This window comes from Lepisma saccharinum, chromosome 27, assembly GCF_977018435.1.
Source record: "Lepisma saccharinum chromosome 27, izLepSacc3.1, whole genome shotgun sequence".
Taxonomy (NCBI): Eukaryota; Metazoa; Arthropoda; class Insecta; order Zygentoma; family Lepismatidae; genus Lepisma; species Lepisma saccharinum.
This window is the reverse complement of record NC_139255.1, coordinates 35632403-35651131: the sequence shown is the minus strand read 5'-3', so window position 1 is coordinate 35651131 and position 18729 is coordinate 35632403. Positions and strand designations below refer to the sequence as shown.

At 37.4% G+C, this 18729-nt stretch overlaps 1 protein-coding gene across 1 annotated transcript in view; it reads right to left on the bottom strand.

Annotated features, from left to right (window-relative positions):
- rt (Protein O-mannosyltransferase rt) overlaps positions 1 to 18729 on the bottom strand; it is a 36503-nt gene that overhangs the window by 6462 nt on the left and 11312 nt on the right. Inside the window, exons 6-11 of the mRNA XM_083113552.1 lie at positions 17874 to 18123; positions 15855 to 16205; positions 10234 to 10347; positions 7513 to 7666; positions 5133 to 5350; positions 2628 to 2754 (exon numbers count right to left, since the gene is read on the bottom strand). Coding sequence (XP_082969678.1) covers positions 2628 to 2754; positions 5133 to 5350; positions 7513 to 7666; positions 10234 to 10347; positions 15855 to 16205; positions 17874 to 18123 — 1214 coding nt within the window. The remainder of the gene's footprint in view (positions 1 to 2627; positions 2755 to 5132; positions 5351 to 7512; positions 7667 to 10233; positions 10348 to 15854; positions 16206 to 17873; positions 18124 to 18729) is intronic.

Below are 18729 nucleotides of genomic sequence, written 5' to 3'. Positions count from 1 at the left end.
GCACGGCCCATTTTTCTTCGAAGAAGCAACAGTCACCGGTGAATCATTTCTAGACATGTTGGAAACCTGGTTGTTACCCCAGCTTAACACCAATTACGATGATTACATTTTGCAACTTGACGGTGCTCCGCCCCATTTTCACAGGAATGTGAGAAATGTTCTTAATCGTGTTCTTCACCATCGCTGGATTGGACGTGCTGCAAAAGAAGACACCAACCTTCTACCCTGGCCACCCCGTTCGCCGGATTTAACACTATGCGATTTCTTTCTTTGGGGTTTGTTAAAGACAAAGTTTATGTACCACCAATGCCCGTGTCCCTGGAGGAAGTTTGTGAACGGATAACTAATGCACTGCAAACCATCACAGTGGACGATCTACAGTGAGTATGGAATGAATTTGATTACCGCGTCGATGTGTGTCGTGTGACCAATGGTGCGCATATTGAAGGATTGTGAATAATGGATCAGAAACTTGGACAGTTGCCACTGCTTATGGTGTAGGTTTTACCCGTGTAAGGTAATAAATAGATTTATTATTAATTTTTATAACCGCACCATTCATTTATAAACACGCTGTATATAGCTCCACTGCAGTTAATGGGTTAATGCTACTTACCATTGGAATGGCATAACATTCTGGAAACTAATAAAATTTCACACAACCACATTAGGGAATTGGATCACAATTTTGTTTCTTTGAATAGAGCTTGTATTGATTTGTCAGTAAAAAAATAGGCATTACTGGATCTGGTCGTCTCTTTGAAATAATGTTCATTTTGTCTGTGACATTTCTTGTACTACTCCCGTGGCCGAATGGTTAGCACATCGCGCTGTGACGTTAGGGATCCTGGGTTCGAAGCCTGCCCAGGCTTGGTTGTTTGTAAATGTCCATTCATCAATTTCATCATTTCATCCCTCATTCCCATCTTCGCAAATTAGCCAAGAGGCACAAATAAAATAAACTAAATCAATCAATTTCTTGTACTAAACAATTTTACCAAAGGTTAGAGTCATTTGCCGCTGATAATGGCCTTCCCATGGATAAAGTCATTGCCAAATTTTGAACACAGCACTGAAAGCTGAGTGGAACCATTCTTCCAGTTGTTAATACAGCAGCTTACAGACACATACTGTGGTGTAGCACTGACTAGCAGATAGCAATGACCAGTTATCGTTTCTGGTTGGAATGGCAAGTGTATTACTTATCATATTGGCATTATTAAATACTAGACCACAACAAGCTAGCTAGCCATGCTGATTAACATTTGAATATTTGGTCTAGGAATTAATTTGTGCGGTTGTTACGCACACATTGAAGCTGTAGTTCAAACACAAAATACATAAATACCTTAAGAAAAGTATTGTCCATCGCGAGCCACCACTTTCGCCCATCTGTCAGGCAAGTTACGGATTCCATGGCGAAAGAAGTCCTCATCCTTTGAAGCGATCCAGTCAGAGACCCATTTTTTGATATCTTCTGAAGAAGTGAACCGCTGTCCAATCAAATCGTTATTCATGCAATCGAACAAGTAGTAGTCCAAAGGAGCAACGTCTGGTGAATACGGCGGGTGGGGTCCGACATTTTCTAAATAGGTTTTGACCGGTTTTGCGACATGTGGGCGAGCGTTATCATGTTGAAAAATAAGTTTATCATGTCTGTTCTCCCATTCTGGTCGTTTGCTGGCCAGAGCTTGCTTCAAACGCATTAATTGTCGTCGATAACGTTCTCCATTAATAGTTTCACCCGGTTGCAGCAGCTCATAGTACACCACACCTTTCATATCCCACCATATGCACAGCATAACCTTTGCACAGTGAATATCTCGTTTCGGTTGTGATGGACCTGGTTCACCTGGCTTCACCCAGGCCTTTTTTCATTTCGGGTTCTCGTAATGGATCCACTTCTCATCGCCAGTAACAATGCGATGGAAAAACCCCTTTCTTTTCTGTATTTGAAGCAGCAATTCGCAAATGGTTTTTCGTCTTTCAACGTCTCTGTCTTTCAATTCATGTGGAACCCAATGTGACATCTTTTGAATCATTCCCATGGCTTTGAGGCGTTTGGAAACTGTTGTTTGACATGAATCCTGATCGAGCAATGCTCTCAATTCTTCGTCTTCAAATTTTTTTTGGCTGTCCAGGTCGCTCTTGGTCTTCCAGGCCGAAATCACCACTTCTAAACCGTGCAAAACACTTCTGACACGTTCGCTCAGCTAGCGCATGGTCACTATATACTTCCACCAAAATATGATGACTTTCGGTAGCACTTTTCTGCATGTTAAAGTAATGAAGCAGAACACCCCGCAAAAACACTTTATCTGGCACGAACTGCGCCATGTTCAGTTGACTACAAAATGCTGTTGTTGACGCGTCAATCAACTGCCCTATACTGACAGGAGTTTTCAACGCATGTGTGGATACACGGAACTGTGGGACGATACGCTCGTTACGCCATCTCTTGTCCAGACGCATGAATTCATTTCTAGACCAAATACATCAAATTTGCCTCTAACATAATATGCAGGATATAATATTTTTTATTTGCAAGCATTGCTGACAATGCCTTAATGCATACCATGTCCCTGCTACACACACACACACACTACAGTGAATCTAAACTTCCTTACCTTTCGATATGTCATAGCACTTCCTCCTTCTCCGCAGCAAGTAGAACACCAAGAGGCCACAGTACAAAATCAGACTTAATGTTCCTGAATACCAGATTGCAATGTTCCCCAGTAAATGGACTTGGGCCTATCAGAAACGAAGAATAAAGTACCTTAGATAAAGCATAACTTATGCTAACACTTTAGACTTAAAGGGAAAGAAGGGGAATGGGTGATTGCCTCCTCTCTCAATCTTAATCTGATCATGTGGCACAGAGGAAAGAGAAGACTGTAGCTGAAACACTCTGCACTCTTTAGTAACTATGCAATGCTGATGAGAAGAGACCGGATTTTAAACGGAAAAATTTTCCTTTAAAAAGAACAAAAAAAAAAAGGAAATACTATTTTAAATGAAAGCACAATACATACCATACCATTCATATATAAAAAGGAATTCATTAAATTTTGTATTATTGTGTCCCTTTTTATATATAAATGGTATATATTGTTCTTTCATTTAAAATAATATTTTTAGTGGGGTGCAAAAATCAATTATAGTCCTTTTTCATTTCAGTTTTTTGAAGGTAAAGTACAGTGAATAATCTTACCATCCGTTTTGATGAAATCTTCCTTGCAACAGCTTACCGCATTCCATAGCTTGCTGTCACTTGTACCTGGCTTCGCTATTTCGCTCACACTCAATACTGTCACACAGCTAAGTTAAAACTATTCTAAAGAACTTCACAATAAAAGTCTAAATCTAGCAGATAAGTACACTTTCGACTCAACAGGAATGCCGCTTACAATGCATTTGTTGCTGCGTAAGCCAAGATAGCATTGCTTCAACAATTGCTGCAACGTGCTCCCAATACTCACGGAGGTAGAAGGTGCTTGATCTTTCTTTTCTCTAAGCTGCACCAAATAGACAATTGAATGTTTCGTTTATGGAAAAAAAACAAAAAAAACAAAAAAAAAAACAGTCGTTCAAAATATTTGATATCTTGTCAATAAAGGCACCAAGGAAGATGTTTTTTTAAAAATGGGGAAGAAAATGTAGGCTGAAAAACTAGCCAATAAAGGGACCAGAAAGGAAAAAAAAAAGGGAAGTCAAAACCATGTAAGCTTGTTGGTGGAAGATAATTATCAACACTGTTGTTATTTATTCCATGATCCGTGTTGAAAGAAAAAAAGGACTACCCTTTCCAAGTCCGGTCTCTACTGATGAGTCAGTTGATCTGCACAGAAAAATGCTCCTGTGATTGTACACATTTAACTTCAATCCGATCACATATTATTTTAAAGTATTCTCTTCGATTTGTAAGTGACAAAATGACTATATAACTGTTGTTTTCTTGGATAAAAATTGCATAATAAACTTACTAAATGAGACTCACTTATAAACCAATGACACTCCTTACTTCACAGGACTGTGGAACATTTATTGTCTGTTCAGTTTCATAGGGTTCCTGTGTAGCCAAATGGTTAGCACACTCACCCTTGGTGCGACCAGTCCCTAATTTGATTCCTGCCAAGAGCCCCCAAAATTTTGACCTTGACCCAGCATTGTGAGGATAATTGGGGAGCTACTTGAAAAGAAGTAGTAGGTGCCAGCCACGAAAGCCAGAAAACAGCAGGGAAGGGACTTTATGAGCTGAACATGCTTCACCCAATAAAAAAGCTGCTCTGGTGGACTCTGGTCCTTAGTGGGTGGTTGCGGCATGTAGTTTAGTCAGTCCAGTTTTGTGGTATTAGCAACGATGAAGACCAATGGTCCAAGAGTTTTTTTTAAAGACAGAAATAAAGAAAAAAGTGAATTCTGTAATTGTAAGGCAGAAGGCTCAAACACCTTCCTATTTGATGGAGTTCTACAAAGTCCCTTTATTTACAAAGTTCTCGCTTATCGCAAGGGAAGCAAACAAGTTTCTCCTTGTATCATTTTCCTTTGCCTTCAGAGGGGAAGGGGAAGCAGTAAACCTGTTCAAAGCTTCACCCACTATCTCCAAAGTAATGGGACTTACTTAGACTTCTATTTCCTTTACAAACTCCTTTAGTCTTTCTCCTCCTGTTGCATGAAAGGCTACCCACCGAAATATCAAGAACTCTTAATAAATGAAACTGCTGCAGAAGTAAGAGGAGGGATGAAGGAAAAAAATGAGAAATTTTCATGGCCAACAGGATGATCTTCTGACAACTTTAATGACATCGTCACAGCTTGGAAAGTATATAAAGCAGGAAACATGACAGCAATCAACTTATTATTTAACATGACAATTTAGTGGGACCTAACAAATGTATTTAGTGAATAAACATAAAATATGGGAACATAAAATTAAGATTCCACTGTATATACTCTCTTCAATATTAATTAAAAACCATGATTGGATCAGTTTTCCTTTTTTAATAATGTAGGCAAACTTTCAAAATCTGATGTAATATATTGGGGCCAAGAGCTTTTTAAATTATGCACTCCACAAACACAAGAAAACAGAGAGAAAGTGCACACTACCATACTACAAGATTACTTACATTGCTTTCAGTGCTGACCCAATATGCAATGCCACGTGTCATTAACGGCCATTCAGTGGGTTCGCTGCTGTACATGTGATTCTGAACATTCTCCTGATTGGCAAACAGCATTTTGTACTGCAATTCGAAGAACTTTTCCGTAAAGGAAAGCCTGGTAGGCCTCATGGGTATCATCTCCGCCATAACAAGTTCCCTTTCTCTATCCTTTTGGTCTTCATCTGGAATGGGGAATTACATCATTAGTCTGAGATGCCTGTCAAAATATTGACTCATTTAGTTTATTTTACTTCACCTTCGTGCCACTTTTGGTTAATCACAAAGATGAGGATGGATGGTGATAAAATGATACTGATGAAGGGATAAACATGTAGGGACCACACCACAAGCTCCACAGAGAATTATACTGGCCGCGAGTCCAGACGCCAGAGCCTCATAGAGTCTACAGTCTACAAAACGCAGTTCAGGGTGTACTATGTGGAAGGAAGGTTAACATTTGTCTTCTGAAATGGTCACTCCCTTACTCCCCATTTATGTAAATATATCCTGCAAGTTAATAGCATCCACAGTTTCTTTTAAAATGAGTAAAAAAAGAGACACCATGCCCCCCCATTGCCAATATTACCTGTGTTTTCTATAGGGTTAATGCAACAATAATAATAGTTAGAGGCATGCATATTTCGTTTTTGACGAAAACATGAAATAATACATTTTAATGTTAATTTTTCATGTTTCTGAAAGGTGTGAGGTGCATTTTTCTACCCTCTTTGTCACGAAATGATGCGAAATGAACTGCAAAATGCGAAATAGACTCTTAAATACGAAATTTACCGTTTATATACCGACGCGACACTTTCTGAATTCTGAAGTATCCTGTGAGTTATGCAATTCACAGAAAATTGATTAATTCTGCTGTAAATATTTGAGAAGCTAAAATGGACTCCTTTATACAGGAATAAACTTAATGATTTAATGTGCTATTAGAAGGGATATGTATATTTTGTGTAATAGTGCAGTTTTTAAATCAAATTTGGGATTATATTCACATTTTTTAAAACCAAAATGTCATGTTATATGGTGCTTTTCACCACTATAACAGCAAAATTTCATTTAATTTACTGCTTTTGAACCCAAAATTGACTCTGTTTTTGTACCGAAATTTTTATTTTTATTTACCAAAAATATGTGCCTCTAATAATAGTATGTTATTACTGACCCTGCCAGCACAGGAACTGATGTTATAACATCAGAATAGTTATAATTGTTAGAACAGACTAAATACTGCATTGCAACTATGTTATTTGAGTCCTGAGTTTTGTTGTAAGTCCACTTTATGCACAGATAGGCTAATCAGGACTGGGCATGCAGTTTGAAGTGGTATCCGAACCACTATGTGCCTCCACCAGGTATTGATTCTGGGGTCCTTGATTACAAAGCGATGGCATTAATACTATGTCATCGGGGAGGTCCTACAACTATGTCATGTGGATTGATTTAAATCACTTTAATGAAATAATCACTTTTGGTGAAAGTACATTAAACTCATAATCATTGAATGGTGTTTTTAGGCTCTAAGAAAGGAAAACAAACAAAATAAATGTACTGATGGGGTGAAGCTCATACGAAAGGAAATGTAATGAGTAAACTGTAAACACACTTAAGTTTATCTTGATTAAAAATTCAATAATTTTTATAGGCAAAAATAGCATTTTGTGTAGAATAATATACAAAATACTAATGAAGATAACCCATAAATAGTGTCATTATCATTAAACTGTAAATAAACATGGAAGCTGATATTTTGCAAACCATCATGACAAAATCCCCAAAAATTCAGTTACAAAGACTACAAAAATATTTTAAGTTAGAATGATATAGTACATCCACAATGTTTTATTTTCACTGCAATTAAAGTTACTGAAATTATTAACACACTCAACAAACATTTCCGTAGTAGGTTCATATATGCAGTATCAGAAACAGAAAAATGTATATATACATATATTTTTTTATTTGCTTTAATCAAACTGTTCAAATATTTTTCAGGGCCATTTACCAGAAAAAGTCATTCTATAAAAACATACCTACATGTATTATGCCAAAAGCCATACAAGCAATTTTAAGTGTTTTTTTTAAAAAAAAATAGATTTAAATAAAAAAAACATCAAAAATGATTTTTTAAATAAAAGCATGATTTATATCCACCCTGCATGTCTGTCTACCAATTTGCATCTCATTTATGAGACAACAAAAATATCAAAAACATGCATTTAATTTTAAAATCTACCTTTGCACATAATTATTACAGATTGAATGAAAAACCCACATTACAATTGCATAAATTATAGTTTTAGTGCATTCAGTACCAGCAAAAAACACTAACTTTTTGTATATCTGTGTTCCTCAACATTCCACACCGTGTCATCCTGGTTGAGTATTTTGTCAGTGACCACTTCATGCTGATTGAACCCCCAATCTGGCAGCTGCCTGCCACTGAACTTCAGGGCCTGGCTGGAGTTCACGTGGACCAGCCTTACCTGTAAGAAGACAACAACTGTACTTATCTGTATTTAGGAACAGTTCCTTACACTAACAATAGACCTTACTTGAATGGTGTGGATATTGGGACACTTGTGGTTCCAGCAAGATGGCACTACTTGCCACTCCTTGCATGAGACAATTGCCTTTCTGCACGACAAATTTCCGAGCAGAGTCCTTTCGTGCAACGGCGACCAGAACTAGCCAACGAGGTCACGTGACCTGATAATCTACAACTTCTTCCTATGGGAGTATGTGAAATTGCAGGTTTATGAAAACAATACCCGAACTCTACCAGAACTCATGGAGGAAATTCGAAGTGTCATTGGCCAAGTCAAGGAGCAAGTCTGTGCAAATGTCATCAGAGCAAGTCCTAGGGCACATATGGCAGATATTGTTTTTCATACTGAACTGCCATCATGTTGTAGAAATGATGAAGAAATATGTGCTATTTCATGAAAATAAAATAACTTTCTCACATTATTAAATTCGGCATTCTTGTTGTGATACCCTTTATCTTAAACTAGATGCTAAAATGTGCCTTGGAAGAAAATAGGACATTCAATGGCAAGTAAAAAAGCTGATAATAAAAATATTTGTTTTATTAGTTCCATGTGCATGTTTTCAGAGCATAGAATAGGGCTAAAAGAAGAGACTTGATCCTCAATATCTGGAAAATCACCAAAACATAGTACCATTAATTTTTATATCCTAGACTCCTCCACATACAAGCTGCATGCACATAGATACAATTAGTGGTTATAGAAGGAACTATCTTCCAATGCCATCAACCAGACAAGAAAGAATTCTCTCTACAAGTTGAAAACTTCTGAATCATTATTCAAGCTATTTACATTTGTTGTGATTTAGTGCAAATGCTCTTTAGGCATTCAACTGAAAACATTCATGCATAATTTGGAATTAAAACATGAAACATAGGCTCAAGAGAGTGATTTGACTACTCAGCTTATGTAAGTTAAGAAAATCAGTAATATAAGACGTAAGCAAGTTACTAAAGACATATCTGCAAAAGTTACTTGCAAATGTTCTATTAATTTCGGTGGCCTCTCCCACCATCCACTTGGGAACTCGATGCTTCACTGTTAGGTTGACTTCCGGTTCCTGTTGTTGTTTCCTCAACTACCGCTAGGGGTGCTGGTGTAGCCATTTCATCTGCTGTGTGTGATGGGTTTGAGCTGTTATAATAACGGGAGGCAAACATGATGAGCCTGACCACTGTCAATATTCAGCTCATGCAGAAAGTGCATAATGGCATGCATCTTCAAATCTTCTTCACTTGAACAGTGAGAGAAAGTTCTTCTGTAGAAGAGCTTACGTCTTATATTGATTGATTGATTTGGTGTTTTAAGTCCACTTTATGCACAGTAAGGCTAATCGGGACTGGACCTACAGTTTAAAGTGGGATCTGAACCACTATGTGCCTCCACCGGGAATTGAACCCGGGACCCCTTCATTACAAGGTGACGACGCTACCACTGCGGCATCGAGGAGGCCTTACGTCTTATATTTTCAACCGCATTGTTTATTCCCCTCAACATGAAAATCAGTAAGTAATTATAAATATAACGTACTTTTTATACATGAAGAATTGATTTCACATCAATGAAAAATTTAAACTCAATAGCAATAGGAACCATCACCATAATTTTTTTTTTGTGCTGCAATGTTTTAAATGGAGGTTTTTACATGTAACTCCTATATTTTTCTCATTTTATACTGCCTTTGTGCTTTTCTAGGCTAATTATGGACGATGATGAATAATGATTATAACCCATGTGAGGCAACAGCCTGCAAGGACCAGGGCTTACCTCCCTGCTAAGGTGGGAGATCATCCAACCAATTACAAAGTGATGTGTGGTCAGCATGATGTTGGTTTCCTTTAACAGGTTACGCTACTCATTCGAAGCTCCCCAATTTCATCATTATGGTGGGTGGCCACAGGTCCCATACACAGGCTGAAATCTCTGTAGAAAAGTTGTTACGCTCTCTCCAGGAGACTCAAACCTGTGTGCATCACGTAGAGGGAGCCCAAAGCATGATGCCTTAGACCACATGGCCATGATGCACGACATGAATAATGATTGTTTGATTGAATTAGGTTATTTCATGTTGGCTTTCTGCCACTTTTGGCGAATTGTGATGATAAGAATGAAATTGATGAAGGGACACTCACAAAGACCACCAATGCCCAGGCTGAGATTCAAACCAAGGACCCTGGCATCTTAGCATGCCTGTGGAAACCATTCCACCACAGAGGTCACTACTGCAGTTGGTCCAACTGAAAACAGTCAACATTCAGTTGCTGAGAAACTGATTATGGCAACACCCTGTCGATACAATATCAGCTGGGCATCACTTCTAATTGTGTCAAGTAGTTACGCTCTGCCCTTGTTTACATAATTCAGTAGGAAGCTTTATGCACCCTTGCATTACTTAAATCATTTGTCCTGTGTTTTTTTAGGGGGGGGGCAGATGACAGCACATGGCTGCCTGCAATAGAAGGTGTAAAAAAAAATAATAAAATGAAAAAAACAACAACACTTACTAGGGATTCAATGGTGTGCCAGACATCTCCAACCTGATCTCGATTGACTATATCTACACGCCACAAGTTTTGCGATGGCATAGACACATTGTAGTCTATGTAGCAGCTCACCTCCTGAAGAACGAAAACACATTTTAATAAATATATACGTAATGGAATAAATCAAGTCTCACCTATAAAACTACACACTTCCCAAAAGTTTGATCAAAAGAAAATGTAAGCAAAATAATAGTTATTGTTACAATAGCCACAATGACGATAAATAATGATCAACTTCACAAGTAGAAGTAGTATGAACGTTGTTCTTTCAATTAGGCACACACAGGAGATGCACTACGTAGAATTTTCAGTGAAAAATTGGTCCTGGTCAAGCCTGCATTTCTGAAAATTCTACATATGAACTTCAGTTTGTACATAAAAAAAAAAAAATCTTCCATTGTATAATTTACTTAAGGAAGCACTAATCATCTGGCTGCGAGGGGACCTTGTTCCAATTGTACTATCAGCAGACAAACTGACAAAGAGACTCAAAACCATCTTCAAGTACAAGTTATCCACTTTTTATTTCTTGGCTGCACAAGTCAGAGATCCTGCACATTTGTACACTGTCAGAGGATTCTTAAACATTTCCTTCAAATAATACAAAAGTAGATTTCAACTGTCTCAAAAAACTAAATTCCTCAATAGAACACTTACATGTTAATTATATAACGTTTACTAGCTGTTTAATTTTTGAATGTCTATTGCTTACATAGATGTTCATAAAAGTTACAACAAAAATTTATTCTCTAAAAATAACTACAAAAGGGAAAACCAATACAAATTTATCACCCCCTACTTAAAATGGCAAACAATGCATTAGTACTTACTAGCCCCATTAAATATTTCCTATTGATGAAATTTTGAGTCACTTCTAGGAATGCATCTTTCAATTCAAATTTTAACACGCTTTGCCCTAGCAATACATTATATTCCAAGAACAGACTTAGCCTTTACCAGAGTAATACATATTTGTCGATATGTAAATTACGGATGAATGTTACGAACTATCCATGCTAATAGGGCCTCCTTATTCTTAATTTGTATATACATGCATGTTGGATGAGGAATATATTACGGATCATACCTATATATTCACACAAGATCAATTGGAAGACAACATTTCTGCTATTTATTATTCCTAAACCTGGCAATACACACTATTTCGTGGGTCAATCAAATAAAAACCGAAATTTGTTCCGTACAGCTTCACAAGCAAATGTATCCACTTACGACCAATTGGAGGTCAAAGTGATACTCGTTGTATACCATGCGGTTCACCTTTGAAACATTCAGTCAGTATGGAGCATGAGTGAGCAGGCAGTATCAGTCTCATTTGCACAATGCATTATTGTTAATCTCTCAACAAAGAAACAAAGTCAAGTGAAATTGTGTGAAGATTACAGCAACAGTTCAGTAGTGAAACATTATCAAAAAACTACGTGTTTGCGTGGCATTATAAGTTTGTGAGTGGACGTGAACATGTGAAGAATGCGGTTCGAGTATGGTGGCTCAAAACAAGCATGACTGCAGACCACATTCAAGCAGTCCGGCAGCTGATTGAACAAGATTGACACATAATAATAATAATATTTATTTCCGTAAACCTGCGATACATAGGCATGGAAAACGTCAAGGATTACATGTGGATTATTGAGAGTTTAGTCTACAAATAAATTAAAATACATGATTGTTAAGAATATGATATACCCTAAAAAGTCACAAAAATTATCATACACAAAAGGAGATATTACTAATCAGAATTTCATACATGAGGGCATATATGTTATAACTAGTACAAAATATTGAATATATATATATATATATATATATATATATATATATATATATATATATATATATATATATATATATAATGAATAAATATCGCACAATTAAATATGATAGAAACTAGAGGTATTAGTTAATTTCTAGACCTCCTGGTTTAGCAAATGGTCTTTTATAGCTAATGTCTATTTCTTTATTTTGGGGTGCGAGTGTTTTAATATTGTTTGAACTAGCCTTCTTAAACCCGAAGGTTCATGGCTGCAGCAACACAGGCCTTCCATGTTTCCCTATCTTGAGCAAAATCTCTATACTCTTTTCCATCCCTACTGATTTCCCTTAGGTCCATCTCAACGTTGTCCCTCCATCTTCATCTTGGACTTCCTACAGGTCTCTTACCATCAGGTTTCCCAACAAGAATCCTGTAAACTCCTCTTTCCTCTCCCATTCGTGCCACGTGGCCTGCCCACCTAAGTCTTCTTGATTTAATTATTCTAATAATATCTGGACATGAATACAAATTATGTAGTTCGAAATTATGTAACCTTCTCCACTCACCTGTCTCCTCATCCCTTTTAGGTCCAAAGATTTTCCTAAGGATCTTATTTTCAAATACTCTCAATTTATGTTCATCTTTCAATGTAAGGGACCAAGTTTCACACCCATATAATACTACAAGCAAAATTACTGTTTTATATATTTTAACTTTTAGTTTCTTAGATATTAAATGAGAAGACAAAACTTTATGAAGAGAGAAGTAACATGCATTTCCTAAATTAAGCCTACTTTTTATTTCCTCTTTTATATAATTTTCATTTGTTAATATTACTCCTAAGTATTTGAATTTGGAAACTGGTTCAAACGAGTTGTTATCAATAATTAGATTTTGATTATTACCTAACACTTGGTTTCGGCCTGTAAGCATACATTTAGTTTTCTCTTTGTTAACTTCCAAACCTATCTCTTTAGCAGTTTTGAAAAATATTTTAGCATTATTCTTAATTGTATTTATATCATCCCCTAATAAGTCTACATCATCTGCATATGCTAACAACTGAGTCACACCATTTAATTTTAGTCCTTCTTTAGTTTCTTTTACCTTCCTAACAGCATATTCTAAGGCAAAATTAAAGAGCAATGGAGATAATGCATCTCCTTGTTTTAACCCATCATGAATTGTAAATTTGTCAGACACATTAATACCCACACGAATTAATTTTGTTTAATTAATTTAATATTGTTTGGGAGATTATTATAGTACCATATTCCAGAATTCAGTGGTGTGTTGACAATTTTGGAACAATTATGGCAATCTACAAGTCGAAAAGGCAGGGTATTCCCATCTGTAGTGTCATTCTTCTGCACAACGAGGGATCTCATACATTAACTCAAGAACAAGTTGTGAAGATGGACTGCACAGTGCTGGAACATCTTCCCTATATTCATGATCTCTCACCCTGTGATTATCATTTGTTTGCACCAATTAAGGAGGCAATGAGAGGTCAACATTTCGAGAGCGATGAGGAACTGGAATGCTTTTCATGCAATTGGCTTCAGCACCAACCACAGACTTTCTATGTCATGGGCATTAAAAAAAATATCAATCCAGTGGCAAAAGTGTCTTGAATGTAGTGCAATTATGAGGGTTGTTTTATTTTATTCTTTTGCTTTCTCTTTGACCGCACCTCTGATGGTGGTTTGGGGAAGTAGGATTTGCTTCGTTGAAAAGAGACTTTTTTAAAAACTAATCACGCTTTACGTGGCCACACGCAGACCCTATTCCACGTGTGGTGTTCCGTATAATAACAGGTATCTGTTAAGCAACTGACGAACTTTAGCCTAAATTTCAGAAACGGTAGCTTTGGGAGTCTTATGATTCACTGCAATGATAACAGGTCAGGCACTTTTGAACGACACATTTATTCACAAAGAACACCGCTTGTGGCATAGCCACCACCAAACATGAACATTTCACTGTACATAAAACACACAAAAGACAAAATTTGCGCTAATTTCATAGCATCATCGGTGTGAGAAGAAATAGACGGAACCGGAAGTTGGGGCCCCACCTTCCGGTTCCGTCTATTTCTTCTCACACCGATGATGTTATGAAATTAGCGAAAATTTTGAATTTTTCTACTGTCCTCTGAGTGTTTCCTTTTACCTTCTTTGATTTTTACTTAGCCCTTTTGGCCCTCCTTGCTTTTATCCATTATTAAACACACAAAAGATATATACAAAAGGATTCTGTACTTATATATCAGCCTATTGGACATTATATCTTTCATACCTGGGGGCCACACACACTATTTCATACTCAATAGCCACATCCCGACACATGGCCATTTTTGGGGTATACACCACTAAAAATTAGGAATTTCATACTTCCTTGGAGTGATAAAGGCAGTTGGGGAGTGATGGGTGATCTTTCATGGCTTTTCTTGTGTGGATGGCTGAAAACAACATGGATATTGACTCATGTTCCAAAAATGCTGCTATGGCATCAGTTTTGCCGACCATGTGGTCTGGACTTTCACTTTTGATGAGGGACACAAAACTCGGTACATTGCCGAAATTTGCACTGGGATCCTTAGATGCTGTCTTGGACACAATATCCCACTTGGTTACACACACTTAGGTCCATATTTAACTATATATGGACCTTAGATCCCTGTTTCCCATGTAAATCCTTTGTTGACGGCACACGCGGCCATTAACACACTGGATTTTGCCAGCAACTTCACACCTGACATGCTCTCAGGTGGGTCTAGAACACAAGTGAGCTTGCTCGCCAAGCTCAGATCATAATAGGCCATCTGCTTGTCCCCTATGTGATGTCACAGCCTTGAAAGCTTCTCATTGGCTGGCTGTGGTCACATGACATTTTTCCTTGTCTGGGGCAGTTCCACTTCCTTCCACCAGATGGCAGAGTTATCAATTGATTGAAAAGTGTAAACAAAGGTGTTTTTTCACCTTTTCTGACTTAATTATGCCACATAATTCTAAATGAGTTTACTTCTCATAAATTAGGCATTATTTTACCTCTGGATAAATATTATCTTTGCTTTTTAATAAAAGATAAAGAATTTAATAAATATGAGATTTGGAGCACATGGTTTTTGGTATTCAAGATGGCTACTGTCAGCCTAAAAATTGTTGTTTCTTTATAAATAGAGCAATTCTACCCCTCCAATGAGTGTAACAAATGGTTTGTAAACATTACCCATGATGCTAATTGGGTGGGGGGTATAGGTCTTTGGGAAAATAGCTCTCACAAGCTTTTTCTCATGCTAATCTGATGGCTCTTGCACTTAGGTTATGGTCTGTGGTTATTTGTGTGTGGGCATGAATGCCCAATGCTGATTGGTCATACATAGTACACAGAATAATGATCCATTTGTAATTTTGCAATATTTTCATGTAATAAAAAGTTAGAGCAAAATTTCAATTTATATTTGACTGACGTAACAGCTAAAAACCTTTTTCATTTCTTATTATACAATCAATCTTGAAGTGTGCCTGCCCAATAAAGAAGAAATGTTAACAATAATGATGACAACGCTCTGAAGTCACACACATGCACATTCTCAATCTTGGCCTTAGTGGAGGTGATGTTAACAACACCATGCTCTAGCACCTGCAACCCCACCTCACCATGCTTTTTAGTCTAGATAAGCATCAGAGACATTTAAGCATGGACTTAAATAAGTATGAGTCACTGCTTAAACTGAGAACCTATTCTGCGGTGCAAAATCAATTAAAGGAAGAACACAAGGAATTAAATAATTACTGCTCACCTGATTCTGAGGAGACATGGCAGCGGCAACATCATGGGAGTTGAGAGCACGGCTGGTGATGCCATGAACAAGCTGAACAACATCACCATGCTTGATGCTGTCCACCGGCTCAGAGACGACAAGGTCATTCCTCTGTGGTCGTTTCACGATCCACCAGTTGTTGACGTCCTTGAAGCTGTAGCAGGTGACCTGCTGCTGGTGGCTGCTTCCTCGCTTGTCTGGATAGCGAAGGGGGTACACGTGGGAGTGTGAGTGAAGCCAGCATGTTCTTCCGTGAGAGTGTCGGAGTGTAACTTGAGATCCATGGGCTACTTCCAAAGGTTGTCCTTTGGTTATTGAAGCCAATCCTCCCTATGAAAAGAGGTAAGAGCATTTTCAAAAAGAACAACTTACTTATGGGCATTGTTGGAAGGGGACTGGCTGTTGCCATAAAACTGAATAGTAGAAATTAGGGATGGGCCGATATGAAATTTTGGCCGATACCGATAACCGATATTCTACCAATCCGATATAAAATTAGAAATTAGGGATGGGACCGATTAATCGGTACTCTATCGGTATCGGCCGATATAGGCATATCAGTGTATCAGTTTATCGGTAAAATTACCGATCCGATATATCGATAAATATTTGATAATTTAGTGCAAAATTCTGCCATTTTGTTGTAATTTTTATGGATAATCTCCATGACCTACTTTCTAAAAAACTAAGTGTCTAAAATTTGCAACTTCTCTTGCACTGCAGTCACCTTGAAACACACATTTATTAACGAGGTCAATGAACCTTTCAGGTTCTACAAGGACCGTTTCTAATTTTGTATCGGATTGGTAGAATATCGGTTATCGGTATCGGTAAATTTTATATCGGTACTTTATTGGTATCGGCCAAAATTTCATATTGGCCCATCCCTATTAGAAATGGTCCTTGAAGAACCTGAAAGGTTCATTATGTGTGCTTCAAGGTGACTGCAGTGCAAAAGGAGTTGCATATTTAGACATTTACTTTTTTAGAAACTAGGGCAGGGAGATTATCCATAAAAATTACAAAAAAATGGCAGAATTTTGCACTAAATTATCATATATTTATCGATATATCGGATCGGTAAAATAATCGGTAATTTTACAGATAAACCGATACACCTATATCGGCCGATACCGATAGAGTACCGATTAATCGGTCCCATCCCTAGTAGAAATAATAACAAAATCATAACATTAATACAAAATAACAATGATAAATTGTTGTACACGTAATGTTTTATGTGTTCATGTGAATTGAATTGTTTTTCCCAATAAATTTCAAAGGATCACTTTGTGACGCAGGTTTTGAAATTAATCGGGAAAAAACAATTCAATGTGCACTGCAGAGACATAAAACATTACTCGTGCAATATTAAAACAACGTTTACAACACCCACAATGATTAACAATATACCAATTATATTATTACAGTGGAACCGAAGTTTTACATTCCAGGATTGTGCATTTTCCCATTTTTTAATGTTATTTTCATATTGTTCCCCTGACAAAAATAAATTGAAGAGAGACTACTACTTGATCCACCAGAAGTATGATTATCCAAAGTGTTTGTCGTGATTATTAGTCATATGCATATTTCGTTTTTGACGAAAACATGAAATGTGGAATAACACATTGTAATGCTAATATTTCATGTTTCTGAAAGGTATATGACATTTTGGTTTTAAAATTGTGAATATAACCCTAAATTTGATTTAAAAATATCATATATTCAATTCTGGAGAAAGAGCACATATATTCTTAAGAAGTAGTAGTGTAGAGGCAACGTCATTGTGTTGCAATGTAGGGGTCGTGGGTTTGATACCAGGTGGAGGCACATAGTGGTTTGGATCCCGCTTTAAACCATAGGGCCAGTCCCCATTAGCTTGCCCATGCATAAAGTGGGCTTAAAATTCAAAACAACAACTACTCTGAAGAAGTAGAATATGTGTTATGTAAATCACAGAAATTCAGCAAACCTGCAGACAAGTTACCAACTCACCTCTAAACTCGCCTGGAAGGCACTGGTCATTACGCTATCATGTGGGCCAGCTTTGTGCAGTATAGTCAAGTGAACGTAAAAAATTGAAAGATACAGAAGCACTGGGATTCCAACCACAACAAGAAGTCTGCTGAGTAAATGGATCACTACGTGACGATCTTGGAGTTCCTTCTTCCCCAGTATCTGCCAGAAATCCTTACCAATGATGGCAAGGCCAAGGCAGCATGAGAAGAATCCCACGTATTTTACACTGCAAGAAAAAAAAAAAGAAAAACCCCATTGATTAAACATCTGAAATGAAGGAGTTTTAATTCAAGAGAGATTTATTATTAAGTTTCTAATAACTCAGTGTGGTATTTCATTGTCTTTAATTCAATTTTTTGTACTATATGCATTATGGAATTTAAGAATTTTAAGAAGCACACAGGGACAGTGAATTGGTAAGGTAGGTAAAGTTCCCTATGTACATGGCACCGTGCCATGAAAGTACATATAGGGTGATAAGTGGAGGTAGGGTCCCACACATTCTTGATCGCGGCCACTATGGAGGTGATGTGATCATCACCATGCTCCAGCCACCTTTATCCCCAGGTATCCAGGCTGGGTGAACTCCAGACACACTTTATGTAGAAACAAGGCCAGAAAATTTCCAACTGTAGATCACCCACCCCAGGAATTGGATCTTGGTCTCACATATGGCAGTCATAGCCCTACAAACTAGAGCACAGCAGCTCCTGAAAGTGGATTGAGTGGCTTGGCTTATGTCACATGCCAACAAGATAAAATAAAAATGATTGATTGACTGATTGAGTTGGTGTTATAAGTTTGCTTTATGCACAGTAAGGCTAATCGGAAC